The 18,765-nt window shown below is 42.5% G+C and overlaps 1 protein-coding gene across 2 annotated transcripts; it reads right to left on the minus strand.

Annotated features, from left to right (window-relative positions):
* Positions 1–2,881: 2,881 nt before the first annotated feature.
* On the minus strand, positions 2,882–18,409 carry LOC114547896 (uncharacterized). 2 transcript variants are annotated; one of them, XM_028567421.1, is made up of 6 exons: positions 18,270–18,409; positions 12,461–12,531; positions 10,663–10,915; positions 9,591–9,652; positions 3,154–4,192; positions 2,882–3,071 (listed from the first exon to the last, which is right to left on the minus strand). In XM_028567421.1, the coding sequence occupies exons 5-6, from the start codon at positions 4,009–4,011 to the stop codon at positions 2,982–2,984; spliced, it is 948 nt and encodes a 315-aa protein (XP_028423222.1). In that variant the 5' UTR covers positions 4,012–4,192; positions 9,591–9,652; positions 10,663–10,915; positions 12,461–12,531; positions 18,270–18,409; the 3' UTR covers positions 2,882–2,981. The 2 variants fall into 2 exon arrangements, with proteins under 2 accessions (XP_028423222.1, XP_028423230.1); XM_028567429.1 differs by lacking the exons at positions 12,461–12,531; positions 18,270–18,409 and having other exon boundaries at positions 10,663–12,411.
* Positions 18,410–18,765: the final 356 nt, after the last annotated feature.

Genomic DNA, 18,765 nt, shown 5'->3' on the forward strand with positions numbered 1-18,765 from the left:
AGATGAAATAAGCCTTGATAAGGGTGAGTTGCTGATACAATTGGAGCGAATCAGACTATCAATGAAAAAACAGAACGCTGCTATGTTGAGAATGGAAGCAGACCATAGCCATGATCTACTGATCCTTGAGGAGCAGAAAGAAACACTAACAGCAGAGTTAAAAGAACTTAGATCTAGTACACCACATCCACTACAAGTGGAGATACAAGTCCCGTGCAAACCAATAGTGGAAAACCTGCGAAAACAGCTACAAGAAAGAGACAATTTCCTTGCAAGAGAAAAAAATAAAAAGGCTCATACGCAAATGGAAGAATTAATTAAACTTAAACAACTACAGATTTGGGCTTTACAGAATGCAGCGAAAGACAAAAACAATGTTATTGATGAATTAAATGAGGAAAGAAGTTTTTTAAGGAACTACATACGCCTAGAACAGGAAGGTAAACTAATAACACCGGATAGTGCTGAAGAAGAGGACAACACTGTTCACACTGGCACACTCAAAGATGTTGAGGAAGATTTGAAAACAACACAGTCTGAGCTCAAAGAAACGAAAGAGGACCTGAACAAGAGGACCCGAAGGTACATCAACCTGGGTGAAACCGTCACACATACACAACACAAAGTTAAGGCCTGTAATCCAGACCTGATTAAGGAGGGAGAGAAAAATAGAAATCTGCAGGCATGCATGGGTTACACCTCTGTCCCTAACAACTGTATACAGAAAAGCATTGATGTCATCGTCTATGACACCAAAGTGCAGATGGAGGGAAACACTGAGGCTGGTTTTAAAAAAACGGTTGCCGATGAAGACGTAATTATCAGCAGTTACAAAAAGTGCCTCAGCGATTCGTCCAGGGCCCTGAAGAGAGCAGTGAAAAAGGACCAGGACCACAGGGTCTTAATCAAAATAAAACAGGTTCTTGATAAATCGTGGATAAATAAAGTGCTGCAAAAAGTCATTTCAAAAAATGCAGAGAAACCACCATCTCCCCCCTCTCCCCAAAGCCTCCCAGATGCCAATATTGTGTCATCTGTGCATCCCTGTGCAGATGACACAATGTCATCATCCACGCAGCTGCAGCAATACTCACAGGGCAGAGTCATTCACGTGAGGCCGTATAATGCAGAGAGTAGCGTCATTCACGTGAGGCCGCAGCTACATCAATACTCACAGGACAGAGTCATTCACGTGAGGCCGTATAATGCAGAGAGTAGTGGTCTTCCAAAAGTTGACATCTAAAACTCCCCTTAGCAGCACCTCCATTCCCCATTGACCCATGACCCATCCTTCCCTGTGTAGTGATTGAAACAGGTACGTGTCCAGAACAAACCAGGACGAGAGGCCAGTTACAAAATATAAATTGAGTTTATTCACAAAGTCTGCATAGAGGGCAGCATGGCGACCCAATGGTTAGCACTGTGGCCTCACAGCAAGAAGGTTCTGGGTTTGAACCCAGGCCTTTCTGTGTGGAGTTTGCACGTTCCCATGTTTGCGTGGGGTTTCCTCCGGGTGCTCCGGTTTCCCCCACCATCAAAAACATGTACTAGGTTCTCCAGTCAGTGCCCTTGGTCAAGGCACTGGCTCAGATCTGGAGTTTGTCCCCGGGCGCTGTGATGGCTGCCCACTGCTCCCTTGAGGGATGGGTTAAACGCAGAGAATGAATTTCACTACATGTTTGTGTATGTGACAATACTTTAGATTAAAAGTATGCGCTGATGCGCTCATCTGTTGACATTTCAGAATGCCTTCCTTCAATTGCTTAATAAAAAAGTGCTTTCCACACAAATAAACGTAGCCTACATGTCATTAGTATGAGAGGAAAAAAGATGAGATTTTGTCGGGCTTGGACATAAATTCCTTAATGCCTGTCGGGCTCCATTTAATTCAATATTTCTTTTTTTAAATGATGTGGAAACAAGACAAGACCTCATGATTTGAAGGTTATGACAATAATACTTTTACATGCTGCTACCGGTAAAAGTTGAATTTAACTTAATAATAGTACCTATATTATATAATGATACAAAATTCCAAAGCACTATATAAATTTATATGTTTAATTTTATTTCATTTTTACTTCCTCAATCAAATAAAGACACAGTGATGCTTTCAAGATATTTTATTAAAAAACTAACTAATTCTAAAACACACCAAATAAAGATCTAAAACACAATAAAAATCTAAAACATACAATAAAAATTAACACACTTTGTAAAATAAAATGTAACAAATATAGAAAAATGTAAAAAAAAAAAAACATAAAAATATATGATATAAACTTTCTGAATTAGTTATTTATGATTAAAATAGAACATATTACAGTTTTTGCCCATTGCTTACACAACTAAAAACAAATGCTTAGACCAAAGCCTCAAAACCTAAACTTCTTGTAGCATACCTTAAACACATGTAACATAGCTTAAACCATAGCTTAAACACAGTGTAACCTTAGCTTAAACGCAGTGTAACCTTAGTTTAAACCATAGTTTAAACACAGTGTAACCTTAGCTTAACCACAGTGTAACCTTAGCTTAAACACAGTGTAACATAGTTCAAACACAGTGTAACATAGTTCAAACACAGTGTAACATAGTTCAAACACAGTGTAACATAGTTTAAACACAGTGTAACCATAGCTTAAACACAGTGTAACATAGTTCAAACACAGTGTAACATAGTTCAAACACAGTGTAACATAGTTCAAACACAGTGTAACATAGTTCAAACACAGTGTAACATAACTTAAACACAGTGTAACCATAGTTCAAACACAGTGTAACATAGTTTAAACACAGTGTAACATAGTTTAAACACAGTGTAACCATAGCTTTAACAAAGTGTAACCATAGCTTAAACACAGTGTAACCATAGCTTAAACACAGTGTAAACATAGCTTAAACACAGTGTAACCATAGCTTAAACACAGTGTAACCATAGCTTAAACAGTGTAACCATAGTTTAAACAGTGTAACATAGCTTAAACACAGTGCTGGGATTGGGAAACGGTTTCAGAGCCCTGCAGGAAAGATAGGATGGGCACCGCTCCAAATGGCTCATCACTGGTCTCCTGAAATATGACATCAAATATAGTGATTTAGTCAGTCTGTTGGACGGTCAGTGATTGACAGTGAGTGTTTAGTCTGGATTACCTGAGAGTCTGTGCCCACCATAGCAGTAGGGCAGTGATCCTCTGTCTCCATGGCTACAGCAGCTGGGATGTTGGGCTGTACCTTGTGCTTGTCCCAGTTCAACACAACAGGACGACAACCTGGCTCCACAAACTGCAGTCCAAATCTCTCCCCGGTGTCCCTGTTTGTATTTTGCAGCCTGGGATATTTAACTTGGCCTGTCACCTTGACAGAGGCTGTGTTCAGTCCTGAAATTAACAGGGGGTCGAACACAGCTGGCAGCTCCACACCAGGCTGTTTCAGGTCCACTGGCCTCTGGAAGTTCCACCGCACCACTCTAGTCATTGCCTGGGCCTGGAAAAGTTCACAGGACACCCGGTTGCCTGTCACCAACTGGGCTTGGTGAAAGTGGAAGCCCTCCTGCTGTGAGGTGCCTCTCACTGGAATTGTAACAGCGGCTCCTGCACCCTTGTTGTAGTTGAGCTGCAAGGTGCCACCATACCTGTACAGAATTCCCTCCCCCACGTCAGGGTCGCTCAGGCAGCCTCTCAGGATGTGGACGCGTTGGATCCTCCACAACTTCAGCATGGAGGCCATAAACAGGGGCACATCATTGGCATCCTTTGCCAGGTAGAAGTGGTGCAACATATCTTCAAACCTCTGCAGCAGCTCCCTCGGCTTTGGCACCTTAGTCCTGCAGTGCTCTCTTATGTGCTGCTTTGTCGGATTTGCAGGAGAGATTCCACACAAGGTGTATGCCTTTGTGAGCCTCTGTAGATCCCTCTGGTCCACCACAACAAATGCTGCAGAGAGGAACTGGCAGAAGGAGCTGAACAGAGGCTGATGTTCAGACACACACTCCCTGGTAAAGCGCCTCATACAGTGAAACAAGTCTAACTTGATGGCAATGTCTTTGTTAAACTTGCTCCTCGAGGCACTGTTGTTGGCCAGGTTGCCAGAGGTCGCCTTCGCCACAGTGGCCTCTGACGTCCTCCAGCAGTCCCACAGCAGGTGCTCCTGATGACCAGGGTCCAGGACCTTGAAGGCAACACAGCAGTCCCTAAAACATTGAAAATTAATTTCATTAGAGCCACTACAATATGTTTTTTTTTTTTTTTTTTTATATTCTATTTATTACATTTTTCAAATTAAACAAACAAACAGGACTCAGATGCAGCTATTGCCAGTTGTTACAGTCATACTTAGTGCAGCGGTAGGAGGAAAGGTTGTTGATACAGGAACATAATTAGTTTACTGTATTTTAGCTTTTTCAAAATGAGTTAGGAATGGGTTCCAAGAACGGGAAAACGTGTCCCTTTGACTAGTGCGGAGTTTTTCCATTTGTATTATGGATAGCACATCGGTGATCCATACATGAAAGGAGGGAGGAGAGGGAGACTTCCATTCCCTCAATATCAGTCTCTTGGCAACTATCAGTCCCAGTTCCAATGGTTGCCACATTATAGTTGGAATTGCCCTTGTTATTTGTGAGCAGCCAAAAATAGCAAGTCCAGGCTCGGGCTGAAGGGGCCTCTGATATGCTTTGGAATACCAGTCAAATATTTTAGACCAAAAGTTTGCCAATGAGGAGCAGGACCAAAAAGCATGGGACAGTAGCTTGACGTGGTCCTACTCAGATTCTAGTCAGAATGTGAGTCTGAAACCGCTCCATTGGGCTGTGATTATGGGGCGTGTTCCAACAGAACCAGGGAAAAAAAATGCCTCTGCATTCATTGGATAGACCTCCAACCAATCAGAGCAACGGAACTCAACACTGTGTATCGTCTCCATTGCAACCACTCTTTGCACAATGCATTCGCGTGCATTCGTTCTAACTTCCGACTTTTAGACTTTTTATATATCATTTGTTTCTTGTAAATATAAATGTGGATAACGTTAGTGATAGTGACATGTTCGCTACAGTTGCATTTCTAGAGATGGATCGGCAAAAACACGTTTTATTTCTCTGATTCACGGCTTTGTTCTAGCGCCGGCGGTCCCTGTTGAAGTTAAAAAGTCAAAACCCGGCTTATGTTTTGAAAACAATGTTTAATGGGGCCTGCAGCTAAATTTAATCAAGTACACTAATACAGCATTTGAGTGTCTCACCTAAAACCTAGCTTCTAAAGAATTAATCAGGTCATGTCTGACATTTAGCATATGAAGAAGACTTATTGTCCCCACAGGAAAGGTAACTATTGTTTCTGGTTTTGGGGAGCCACTCCCTGCAGGGCCAGGCGTGATTAGACAGAATCGGCACTACCATGTGAAACGAACTTTGTCTGTGACCTGGGGTAAACCTAAAATCAGAGGTGTGTCTTTAATCAGAGACCCACAATTCCAATGTGATGTCGGCACTTCGATCTGTGACCCCGACAGGGGAAGCACGTTGAAGTCCGCTGTTTACAGCGTATTGTTTGTCATGTCACATGACTGTTCTTCTGTAACTCCGCAAGGAGAAGCATGAGATCAGTCCGCTGTCAGCTGCAGTGTTTTCGTGTTTTATGTTTGATTGTATTTTGTCTTGTCGTTTTCATGCAGTTTCATTAAACCTTTTGCTTAACTTTCAATTCGACCACAGCCTCTCCTTCCTCCTCTAGAAATCGAAGAACACGTCTTTTAGTTATTTCTTAACATCCCTCTCTTCAGTCTCTCTCTATGTCTCTCCACCATATAACGCTCTCTCTCTTCAGTCTCTCTCTTTCTCGCTCCACCATATAACGCTACTGTGCTTTCGGGCAGTTGTTGAGGCTCCTCCGCTGAGGATTTTAAAATGAATGCGCTGTCGATATCTTCTGTAACAGACGCGATGGTGGAATCTACACATCTCAACAAATTCAACCCAAGCGTTCTTTGGTAACGTGATTGATTCCGTTACTGTTGATCATCTGTCCGACAATCTGATTGGTCCGAACAGATCCTGTTCGGGCAATAATTGCTTCTCAACAGAGCGACTCCAGACCGAACTTCCCGACCTCGAATTTTGTGGGCGGGACTAAGTTCGGCCGGCATCCAGGCTAATGGGACAGTGTACCCTCTGACACATTACATCTGTCACACACTGGGGAAACTGATGGATATATTCTATGTAATCTGACTTTGGAATAGTGTAAGCGATGGACAATCTTAAATTGAATTAAAGCTGCGAGCAGCGATGGACGGGCCCTCGCGCCTCGGCGCGCATCGGGGTTACCGGCTGACGCCGCTCCTTGCGACCGTGCATTTGCGTGGCACTCAGATTCCGCAAATTGTCACCAATGAAAAGGGAACTCCCCGCCGAGTTCAACAATACCTCACACAAGACTCTACGTCATATGGTTCATTAGCTGTGGAAGGGGGCGTGGCCAAAGCATAGGGGGCGGGCCAAACCTTTACCAATAAAAAAAGAAGTCTCTGCTGAGTTCATTAATACCTCACATAAGACTCTACCTTAAACGGGTCACCATTTATGAAAGAGAGCGTGGCTTCAACATAGGGTGGCAGGCCAAACAATGACCAATGAATAAGGAACTCTCTGCTGAGTTCATTGATACCTCACACAAGGGTATACATCAAACGGGTCATTAGTTATAAAGGGGCGTGGCTTAAACATAGGGGCGGGCCAAACCATCACCGATGAAGAGTGAAGTTTCTGCTGAGTTCAATGATACCTCACACAAGGGTATACCTTAGATGGGTCAGCATTTATGAAAGGTGGCGTGGCTTAAACATAAGGGTTGGGCCAAACCATCAAGGAACTCTGCTGAGTTCAATGACACCTCACACAAGGGTCTACATCAAACGGGTCATTAGTTATGAAAGGGCTTGAGTAAGTGGGTGTGGTCATATTATAGGGGGTGGCTCAGTATCCCATGTAGACCACACATTTTAAGTTTCATGTCATATAAAGGCGCATTTCCTGGTGCCAGCGGGGGGCGCTATGACCAAAAGTCAATTTTGGCCTGTAGGTGTCCTCAGGCCTGGACCCTTGTGAGAAATTCCGAGAAATTTCGGGCAGATACGACAACGTACACTCAACTTCTTTGTTCATCGCTAAACACTCAAAATGGCTGCCACGCCACACCCACACCGTCTGACGAAAAGTTTTTTTTTTATAACTTTTCATCTTTAAGGTGTTGGGATGGTACAGACCAAGTTTGAAGTCCATCGGATGAAATCTCTAGGAGGAGTTTGTTAAAGTATAGCACCTTGACTTTTAGGCCTACTTCCTGTTGCCACTAGGGGGCGCTATGACTTTAAGTAAATATCGGCCATCATTTGTCCTCAGGGTTGGACTGTTATGAATCCTGAAAAGTTTCGAGGTAATCGGACAATGTACGCTCGAGTTACACCCACTTCCTGTTTCGGCGGCGAAACGCACAAAATGGACGCCCCGCCACGGCCACGCCCTATGACAAAAAGTTTTTCTTTTAACAACTTTTCATCTTTAACATCTTAAGATGGCACAGACCGAGTTTGAAGTTGATCGGATGAAATCTCTAGGAGGAGTTCGTTAAAGTACGACATGTGGAAACTTTGAAATCAAAATGGCGGACTTCCTGTTTAGGGTATGGCTCTAATGAAGTTTTTTGTACATCTTGACATGTTACATATGTGTACCAAGTTTCGTGAGTCTACGTTAAACGCACTGCAGGGGCTCAATTTTTTTAACTTTCTAGGGGGCCTTCGCTGCCGTCTGCGCTCGGGCCCTAAAAAGGTAAAAAATAGAAACAAGATTTTGGATCATTATTGGTGCTTATTTCTTAGAACTTAATCAAAACAGGTGAAAGTGCTTGAAATGTAACAATTTGGTAACTGTGTGGGAATAACAGGTGCAGAAAAACAACATTCCCACACACTGACACCTACAATCAGACACGACCACATAAAGACGCACAGAGACACACACACACACACACACACACACACATACACATCAAACAAACAATGCATTTCACGGGGAGAGGCAGGAGAGAGCAGCGGAGGAAAAGCGCTGCACAGTGTGGGAGGAGCCCCTGTCTCTCCCCGTTGCTGGCAACCCCTCGCCGGGCGCCGCAACCGGCTCTGGGTCAGCTTAGCAAGAACGGGATTGTTGGGTTCAAGAAAACAAAAACTGGGTTAGGTTCGGAAAACGGGCATACCATCGGAGTTCACTAAAACGCAGTCTACAAAACCTTGGGAGCATTACGTGGTCAAAAGGTTGCGGAAAACTGGGAACATTTTTACGCATGGAAATTCTTAATAAATCCCAACTATTGCGAGGAATGTTGCGACGACAAATTTCACCCTGCTTCACGCAACTTTTTTATGTTTATGTTTTATGTTTATGTTTTTCAGGTATTATTTTAAATGAGGCCCCAGTGCTACTCCAGTGACAACCAACTCTGCCTCTCCTCCAAGACCATGACACCTATTGAAGATAAAAAAGTTAAAACCATGCTTATGTTTTAGTACAATATACTTTTAGGTAAAAAATGTAACTTAAAAATGTAAACTGTTGTGTGACTGAGTGAAGGAATGTTTCAATACTGATTAAGCCTAATCAGCATTTGTCTGGCTCACACCTTCTCAAGCTTCTAAAGAACTGATTAGGTCATGGCTGTTATTTAGCATGAATGTAAAAGCTCTAGAAGACTTATTGTTTAAACAACTTTGAGAGCCATCCCCTTTTGAGCTAGACGTGATTAGAACAAAGAATGTGTATTCATATAGTTGGATTGATTGCGAACGTACACCTTTTCTTTTGAGAGACATCTGACCAATAGGGGAAGATTTCATTTAAGGAACCACCCAGGTTTAGGGAATAAATGTGTGATCCGGAGAATGTCTCAGGGCTGCAAACTGTGACCCCGCAAGGGGAAGCATGTTGCAGACCGCTGTTTTACAGTGTAATTGTTTTGTCATGTCTCGTGACTGATTAATGTAATTCCTGAAGAGGAGGCATGTCATTTCAGTCTGCTGTCAGCTGCAGTGTATCATGCTTTTGTCTTGTCGTTTTCATCGTGTTGTTCATTAAACCTTTTGCTCAACTTTCAATTCGACCTAAGCCTCTCCTTCCTCCTCAGAAATCAAACGAACACGTCTTTTAGAGATTTTCTTAACACACCCAGCACAAACTCCACAAAATCATGGATAGTTGTCTTGATTTGTCTCCGGCTCAACTGTAACATATTGCAAAATACTGATCATTGACCCAGACTAGTTTTACACGTTCCGTATAGTACTTTTCTGTATATATCCCCTTTCATGTATATAAACCCCATCTACACGTCCTTGCCTCCTCCCTACCCTACCCAAATACTCTCTTTGCCCTCATGTCATCTCCAGCCCTCACCATCTCCATAGTGCTTACCATCCAAACCTTTTCAAAAGTTCAGTATTATAAAATCAAATGTGTGATCACTATTTTCAGTTAAACATTCTATAACAAAGGTTATGACATATATATTGTGAATGATTTCCAGAAATTCTTGTCTTACCTGCCATAACTATTATGGGTCGGTCTCTGGTGTTACTGGTTGGTGTTACTGGTTGGTGTCACCTGTGTGAGTAGAAAAAGTGCAACTTTTACGACAATCTTCCAAACATATCTAGTTAATCTCGTTCACTAGAGGATCAATTAACTGAATGCTACCAACGCTATGCCTGTTTTATACATGCTAATGATACTTACCTTTAGACTTGAACAATAACTAGCTTAGCTATCTTAGTTAGCATGCTATCTTTTCTAACAAATTATAGATTATGAACTGGCAGTTTAACGACTGTAAACTTTCAGGAGTGTACAGCAAGCCTTTACAGTTGGATGGATGGTATTTAAACAAAAAAATAACCAAGTAAGTTATTTGTTATTAATTGACTACCTACTTAAAAATCAATGGATCAATTGTTAAGAAATGTCTAAATGACGTGTTCGTTCTGATTTCTGGAGGAAGGAGGAGAGGCTGGGGTTGAATTGAAAGTTAACCAAAAGGTTTAATAAAACAACATGAAAACGACAGTCAAAACACAATCAAACATAAAACATAAAACACTGCCGGCCGCAGACTGCAAAACATGCTTCCCCTGTCGGGTCACAGTTAGCAGCCATGCGACATGACAAAACAAATACACTGTAATCAGCGGACTCCAGCGGCTTTCCCTTGCGGGGTCACAGGCTGTAGTGTCAAATCTTTCTCCTGCTCCCACATTTATTCCTGTCTCTCAGGATAAGGACCCACCTCTGAATTTCAAGTCACAGACTAAAGTTGTTTGTCATGGAAGTGTTGATTCTACAGTAATATGCATTTCCTTTGTTCTAATCATGTCTAGCTCAACAGGGGATGGCTCCCCAAAAAGAGACAATAATAGTTACCTTTCCTGTGGAGACAATGAGTCTTCTTCATATGCTAAATGTCAGACATGACCTGATTAATTCTTTAGAAGCTAGGTTTTGGGTAAGGCAGTCAAATGCTGATTAGTGTAGTTACTTGATTAAATTTAGCAGCAGGCCCCATTAAACATTGTTTTCCAAACATAGCCTGGCTTTAACTTTTTTAAACCTAACAATACTCTTGAAGGGCGGCAGCGGGAGCTGGAGAGTTCCGTGGCCGGCGGCTGCGTCTGTTCCCCGGGCAGGAACACCGCTTTGCCTCGCTGCTGCGCCGTTTCCTGCTGATCCAGATGGGACTGGCCAAAGACCTGGATCTTCCACGTAGTCCAGGATGACCTGTACGTCGATTTCGGTGAGAAGTTCCCATTGCCTTTGCCGGCGGACAGAGAGAAGCTATAGCGGGGCAGCAGAGTACGTCCGTGGCTGCAGGATCTCGAGCATTGAAAGAACAAAAGAGAGGAAAATATCAGCGAAAGTGGCGGAACATTTGCATCTCCTTGAAAAGGAGTCTATGATTGATGATTTGTTGGTACAGGATTCTGAAAAGGAATCCCCACTGGATGATTTGTTAGAGCATATACTGAAATTCCATGGACACTTTCTATGATGCTTGTGATCAGAACTGTTTTGAGAATTCATCAAATGATTTAGAAGATGAAAATTCCTGGGTGCCAGGTGATATGCCTGGTTGTGATAGTGACTGATTTGCATGGAGATGAATGTGGGCTTGCAGATTGGGCTGCAGAATTCAACATACCACAAACAGCGCTGTCTGTACTTCTTAAAATCCTAAGGAGGAAGGGCCTTGATATCCCAATGGATGCCAGAACTCTTATGTCCACTGACAGATCTTGCAATGTGACGAATATGGCTGGGGGGGGTCCTACTACCACTTTGGAATCGAAAATACTCTCATAGCTGAACTAACATCTTTAGGACATTTAGCAATATTTGTGAAATAAGCATGTGACCCGTTTCTACTCCAACACTCAAAGAATCGGAATCGATAAGAACTGGAATCGAAAGGAAGAATCGGAATTAGAATCAGAATCGCTAAAATCCAAACGATGCCCAACCCTACTCAAGATGTACGGAAATTTGGCCCATTGGATAGTGTTTCAGCTTTTCCCTTTGAGACGTTTTAGTTAAACTGAAAAGACTTTCCCGTCGGCCTAAAAACCCTGTCCAACAACTCGTCAGGCGGATCCATGAGAAGCAGAAAGTGGCAAGCCAAAAGACCACTACAGTTTTCAGCCAACTTAAACAGCTCCACTTTTCTGGACCAGTGATTAATTCAATTGCAACATGGGAACAATACAGACGTTACAGTGATGGACAGACACTGATCTCGTTGCGATGACTGTTTTTCTGTAGGGGGAAGGGTTCTTATTGTGCGGAACATTTTGCCACATTCTGGAACTGTTAAAGTCCTGTGTAATTTCTCTGAAACTGCTAAATCCTTTTTAACCTATCCAATGGACTCATGCCTTGAAATTCTTTTTGTTTTCAATTCATCTGAACACTTGCAGCTGTTAACTGCGGAGGAGTTAAAAACAAAAATGATGTTGTTGCCACACAAGGCTGGATACGTGGCATTGCCACTCCTACACTAGTGTGCTATTTTTATTATCGTTTGTTTTAATTATGAATTTACGGAGGGAAAAAAAAAGCATGTACTGGGGACAAACCCTAAAGTCAAGATCTCGCATTTGTGACAGGGAGTGGGTATTCCTTTTCAGAATCCTGTGCCAACAAATCATCAAACAGACTCCTTTTCAATTTTATAAAAATAAAATAAGAAAGCATTTTAATTTTTAGCTATGATTACAGGGGATCAACAGCCACATGCAACTTAGCTAGCAGGTGAAGAATACAAACAACGAAAATCACCAGTTAACTTAATTTATATTTGCAAGAACTATAGACTAATACAATAACAGGCTTAAATGAACTGACAACATAAGTTATACAACTTACACTTCTCAAGGATGCACACACGCGATCTCAACTGGCTTGGCTGTCTCTTTACTGTTGTGTCAGCAACGTAGCTAGATAGAAAGACATAGAAATCTTTAGCCAAATAACCACCACCAAACACCAGCCCGCACCCTGTCCTGCCTGCGCATTGCAGCTGCTGCTGTCGCTTTTTTCTTTCTCTCACTTTTTCGGCGGGTGGCGCACATGCCCGCTCGCGGTGTGAAGCGCATGTCCGCGCTATTTTCGGACATGCACTACAATTGACCTTTTTTACAGCAGAGATTTTGACTTGTCATAGTAGGAAAAGCACAGCAGAATTATAGCTGTGTGTTTAGTGGAAGAGCACTGTGACAGCTTAGTCATGCAAAATGAGAAAAGGATACTGTTGTACGTGCAGAAAGCAGCACTGTATGACGGTGGTCAGAAAGCAACAAGAGTGCAGCAACAAAGTTAATATCAGTTTGATATCAGTTTGACCATGAGAATAAGTTACTCCTCAACCTGTGACAGGCAACAGCGGCGCATTGTTCTCTCTGACCATCAGCATAGTTAAAGAACTGATGAAGAGGGCGTGTGCCAAAAGACTGGGACCAGTCTGTGCACCAACCAGGGGAGGCTAAGTCTAAACCACGGTACTCCTCCAACTTTTAATAAACAAATCAAAATGCTCTTAGAGACTGATATATGAATTCATTTATAAGCCAGAAAATTCAGTCTGATGAGAGAATCCTGTGTGCCTGCTCAATTGGACCCGTGTACACGTTTATGCTCTTATGATTTTTCTTAAATAAATACTTGTTAAACTTTTAAGTCCTCTTCTTGCCTACTTAGTGGATTTTGAAACGCACAAAGTGGTGACCCCGACGCGATCCCCTAAGTGGCGCCAGAGGACTTTCCCCTGAATCAAGCAGACAGGACGGACTCCAGTTTTTCCTTCACTCAAAACAGCGCGCTGTCAAAAATAAGGTAAGCAGAGACCTGTTAATATCTAACTTCTGCACATTGAGCATAACCAAATTTTTGAGTGAAGAAGAACAAGAGTGCCGTTGGTAAATTGAATGAAATCTTAAGAGTATAAAAGAAAACTAAACAGTAAAACGAAATTGCAATATAAGAACTGTTAACAGAGTGAAAAGAAAGCCTGTAAAAAGCTCCTGGTCCACTGTGACCGGGGAGTTGGGCAACAAAAATTAGATCTAAAGAAAGCCTGTAAAAAGCTCCTGGTCTGCCGTGACCGGGGAGTTGGGCAACAAAAAATAAATCTAAATTAGCCTGTAAAAAGCTCCTGGTCCGCCGTGACCGGGGAGTTGGGCAACAAAAAATAAATCTAAATTAGCCTGTAAAAAGCTCTTGGTCCACTGTGATCGGAGAGTTGGGCAACAAAAATTAAATCTAAATTAGACCTGTAAAAAGCTCTTGGTTCATTGAGACCGGAGAGTTGGGCAAAACTAAAATCAAAGAGGTAAACCTTCGAAGGTTCAATGGTCTGACGAGACCTACAGTATAAATGGCCATAAGAGACTCTTAAAAAGCTTTTGATCTACAACTGGTCGGAAAGTTGAGTACATTGGGTGAAATAAAACCGTAAAAAGCTCTTGGTTAGAAAAATCGGAGAGTTGGTTTAATTTGACTAAATTAGAGGAATCGCAGTCGGTTGGTTGGTACATACTGTAAAAAGCCAATGGTTGGTTATTCAATCGGTTGGTTGGTAGATACTGTAAAAAGCCAATGATTGTGAATTCACCGTAAAAAGCTCTTGGTTAGAAAAATCGGAGAGTTGGTTTAATTTGACTTAATTAGAGGAATCTCAGTCGGTTGGTTGGTAGATACTGTAAAAAGCCAATGATTGTGAATTCAATGCAATGACAGAAAACGTTTTACATTTCGATACAGAGGCAGATTTTGAAGTATATTGTGAAGAGAATAAAATTACTAGAGCACTGTTTGATTTTGAGGTATACTGTGAAGAGGATAAAATTAATAAGGCACAGATTGTAGTAGAAACAATTACTAGTGAAGGTTCATTGTGTGAAGTGTCTGAACAGACAGGGGAGAATACTTTAGGAAAAGAGTGAAACAGTAACAGGTAGTGGTGACGAAGTGAGTTTAGAGCTAGACTCAGATTTTGAGAGCTACATACAGCAGGACAAGAGACAGACGGACGTTACAGAGTCAAATTGACACTTTGAAAAGCAGAGACAATTGTTCGTTGAAAATATATACGGTTTCTTATATATAGTGTGTTTCGGGTGCTGTATGTTGGCATAAAGAAGTGAAAGATTGTGCATACAGTGCTGAAATGGAAGAACTGAAAGCTTTTCTGTTGGTGAAACTGGGGAAGAAAGCACCGGGGGGGCAGCAGAAACAATGGGTTGAGAGAGGGAAAAAAATACTGTGTAAGTGGGAAAAGGAAGGACTGTTGGCAGACATAGGGAGAGATGAGAGTGTATTGAGAACTTTGAATATCAGAGCAAAGAGTCAGGCACGAGTGGCAGACACAGAATGGAAAGAAAAAGGGAGTAGTAGGTGGGGGCCTGCATGGGGGCGTAAACAAAAGAAGGCCGTGGAGAAAGATGTCACAAGGGGGCTGACTGAACTGCTGGGTAAACTGAAAAGGAAAAATAAGTGAAAGTCCACATAATAGAAAGTGGACCGAGCCCAGGTGGCTTGGACCGTACAAAGTGAGGGAGGTTACCTCACACTCTGTCCAAGTAAAAGGCCAGGCAGGAGCTGCTTGGCACCACCTGACACATAGTGCACCAGCACCTACACCTTCCCATGATTTGAGGGAAGTTAGAGCTGATTTGATCAACAATGCCGCTCCCGTTCAAACTTAGGCAATCAGGCCAAGGGAGTGAACCCAGACAAAAATACTACTATGGATGCACATGGAAGGTCTGGGTAGGTATGCTAATATCTACAGCCATACTCGTTATGTTGTTATTTTGGTTCATAGATATCAAATAGGACAGAGGAAGAAGGGAGGTTCAGGTGACTAGAACAAAGGGACAGATCACATTGTCATTTATTAGGGGACACACAAGCACAGCCCTATTAGACCTATGCGACATAGTGCCATGCACCACCAAAGACAGAAGAGAGGAAGTCATATACATATGCGTCACGACCAACTCAGACAAGTGGTGTAGCAGTTGGTAGTGTGCCAAAGCTAACACAGGCTCAGATTGGGGAAATGTGGGATGTGAACCATATGATACAATGCACCTTACGATAACACATAGGGACCTGAAATCCAGACTGAGTGTAGGTAGAAAGCAGGAAGGACGATGCCAGGAACAGAAATGTAATCCTATATATGTGACGTTGAAGGATCCAAAACGGAACCTAAACAACTTTACCATTGAGGAAAGGTTGGAGATGGAAACTGGTTTCACACCCTCAGGTAACACGTGGCTCAAAATGATGAAATATACTGCTAGAACGCATAAAATGTCTGACTGTGTTATCTGTGCTAAAGCAAGACCTCATTTGGGGACAGTACCATTCCCACTCTCACCTGTGGACGACCTTATTGGTTATAATTGTATGTTAAGTCTTTACAGTGATGTGACCATGGAAAGTGATGTCTGCAGGACCCTGTCTCTCCTGTATCCCAGAGTGCGTGCAATACAACCGCCTCCAGGAGTGGTTGCCTACCCTGGTAACTATACTTGCATCACACAACCCAACAGCTCTACCATGAATGTGGGACACCTACCTAAGAAGTTTTGTATGTACACCTACAACACATCTTCGTTCGTTCCCAATGTCACACAGTCGATGTTTAACAATCAGAGTAAGGGACTCGCTGATGTCTGGTGGATGTGTGGGACACAGCCCCGCCTTAGACCATCCTTACCTGCTAAATGGGGGGGAACCTGCGCCTTAGTGTCCCTATTATTGCTGATTACCATGCTTCCTATTAGTGCAGGGAAGCTAGAGGAGACAGTACAGTCTACCTACCACAAACATTCCTTGAAGAGGGCTAAAAGAGACTCTGACTTGGGTTTTGGTACATGGGGAGATCCAAGCACCCCGTTCGGGTCTATAGATAGTAGGGTGTATATAGATGCAATTGGAATACCAAGGGGTGTACCAGAGGAGTTCAAAGCTCAGAATCAGATAGCAAAGGGTTTTGAGTCTATACTGCCCTGGATTAACCTGACTCCGCCAGATGGATTGCTTCGCATTTGCTTGGCATATCCATCTGGGAACTTTCTGTTGGAGAACTTTTGGGAAAGGGCGGAAATACTGGTTAGCTGATTGGATGAACTATCTGTCTATCACCTAATCAACCAATCAGATCCACGAAGCATATGAAAATACAACCACAAGCCCGCTCCTGCTGTTGCAGTTAAAGCATAGCTCGTTAGCTTAGCATGCAAGCAACATGTCGGTAAAGGATATTTGCCATTTGTGTAACGAGAATTTAGGAATAAAAGGCACCATTTCAGGTTCCCGGACCATATTCCAAAAGAAGGATCCAAGAGAAAAAAAGCATTAGCGAGCGGCTAACAGAATTAGGGCTACCGCTGTCTGAAAATACTGGTTAGCTGATTGGATAAACCATCTGTCTATCACCACCTAACCCACCTCAAAACCAACGCTAATTGGCCCGGTCGTTTGGCTAACGGCTCCAAATGTTCTCTGCCTCAAGATGCCAGACTGATCTGCGAGTGGAAAACTGGAGCTCGCGAGATCAGGACGGTCTTACGAGGCTAGCCCTGGATAACTACAAACAAGAATGTGGACTGGATAAATTATGTATACTACAACCAGAAGAGGTTTTTGAACCGGACTAGGGATGGCTCCTCCAGCCTACTCCATGCCCCTGTTGGGGATGGAGGATGGTGATGAGACTGATTCGGACATGAAGGAAGAGAATCACCAATGTAATGCTATGCTATATTAATCTTGCTTCTTCTTCCCCTAGTGCGGCCAATTATTTACCAGTTTGAGGGCCATATAATCCTAAACTTAGTAGTATTCACACCTGATGTGTGAAAAGGGGGATCTGTAAGAAATAAAATAATCTGTCAAGCTGGCTATGCTTTATGAGGATACAAATCATAGTTGAATTATAGTTGTGTTTAGTGGAAGAGCACTGTGACAGCTTAGTCATGCAAAATGAGAAAAGGATACTGTTGTACGTGCAGAAAGCAGCACTGTATGACGGTGATCAGAAAGCAACAAGAGTGCAGCAACAAAGTTAATATCAGTTTGATATCAGTTTGACCATGAGAATAAGTTACTCCTCAACCTGTGACAGGCAACAGCGGCGCATTGTTCTCTCTGACCATCAGCATAGTTAAAGTCTGCCTAAGAACTGATGAAGAGGGCGTGTGCCAAAAGACTGGGACCAGTCTGTGCACCAACCAGGGGAGGCTAAGTCTAAACCACGGTACTCCTCCAACTTTTAATAAACAAATCAAAATGCTCTTAGAGACTGATATATGAATTCATGTATAAGCCAGAAAATTCAGTATGATGAGAGAAGCCTGTGTGCCTGCTCAACTCGGACCCGTGTACACGTTTATGCTCTTATGATTTTACTTAAATAAATACTTGTTAAACTTTTAAGTCCTCTTCTTGCCTACTTAGTGGATTTTGAAACGCACACTAGCTAGCTACCTCACTAGCTAACTGAAAGCTACCTACGAAAATTAGCTAGCTTTTAGTGAATGTAGACACATTCACTAAAAGCTAGCTAGTTCCTGTCCTCTTAATTAATACTCTACAAAAAGCTTTTGGTTAACATCATGCAGTAAAATAAAATAAAATCATCCCCTGTTTAGAGGCAGATTCTTACCTGCCTTTTGTCCACACGACAGTCTTGAATTTGCGGATCCTTAACGGACAGCAGACAGTACTTCTCAAAGGCGGCAACGTTTTTTTTCTTTTCAAAGGCGGCAAAGTTGTTGCTGGGCGGACTTCGTTTGCTCGGTGATGGGGGCGGACCTTTCCAGATGTGCGCTTCACAGTGGAGAGTGCGCGCTGCTTACTTTAGGGTTTGAACATTTGTGGGGAAACAGTTAGCAAACATGTCTGTTGAAAGGGTTGAAAGTCGTAATAGCGCTTAAGACCACTATTCAATTGCCATGGCTACCCTTCTAAATAGCCTAATAAATAATAATAAATAAATAAATAATAAAATTTGTATAAAAACTGGCTATTGTTAAAAATAGCATCCATGTCTGACAATCAATTTTGAATATCTTAGGAGTAGAGCCCAGCTGGAGCCCACTTAGTTTAGCCCATCTACTGCCCATGTGGGGCCCAACATCAAAGCCCACTCTGTGCCCATG

Source organism: Perca flavescens, chromosome 2, assembly GCF_004354835.1.
Source record: "Perca flavescens isolate YP-PL-M2 chromosome 2, PFLA_1.0, whole genome shotgun sequence".
Taxonomy (NCBI): Eukaryota; Metazoa; Chordata; class Actinopteri; order Perciformes; family Percidae; genus Perca; species Perca flavescens.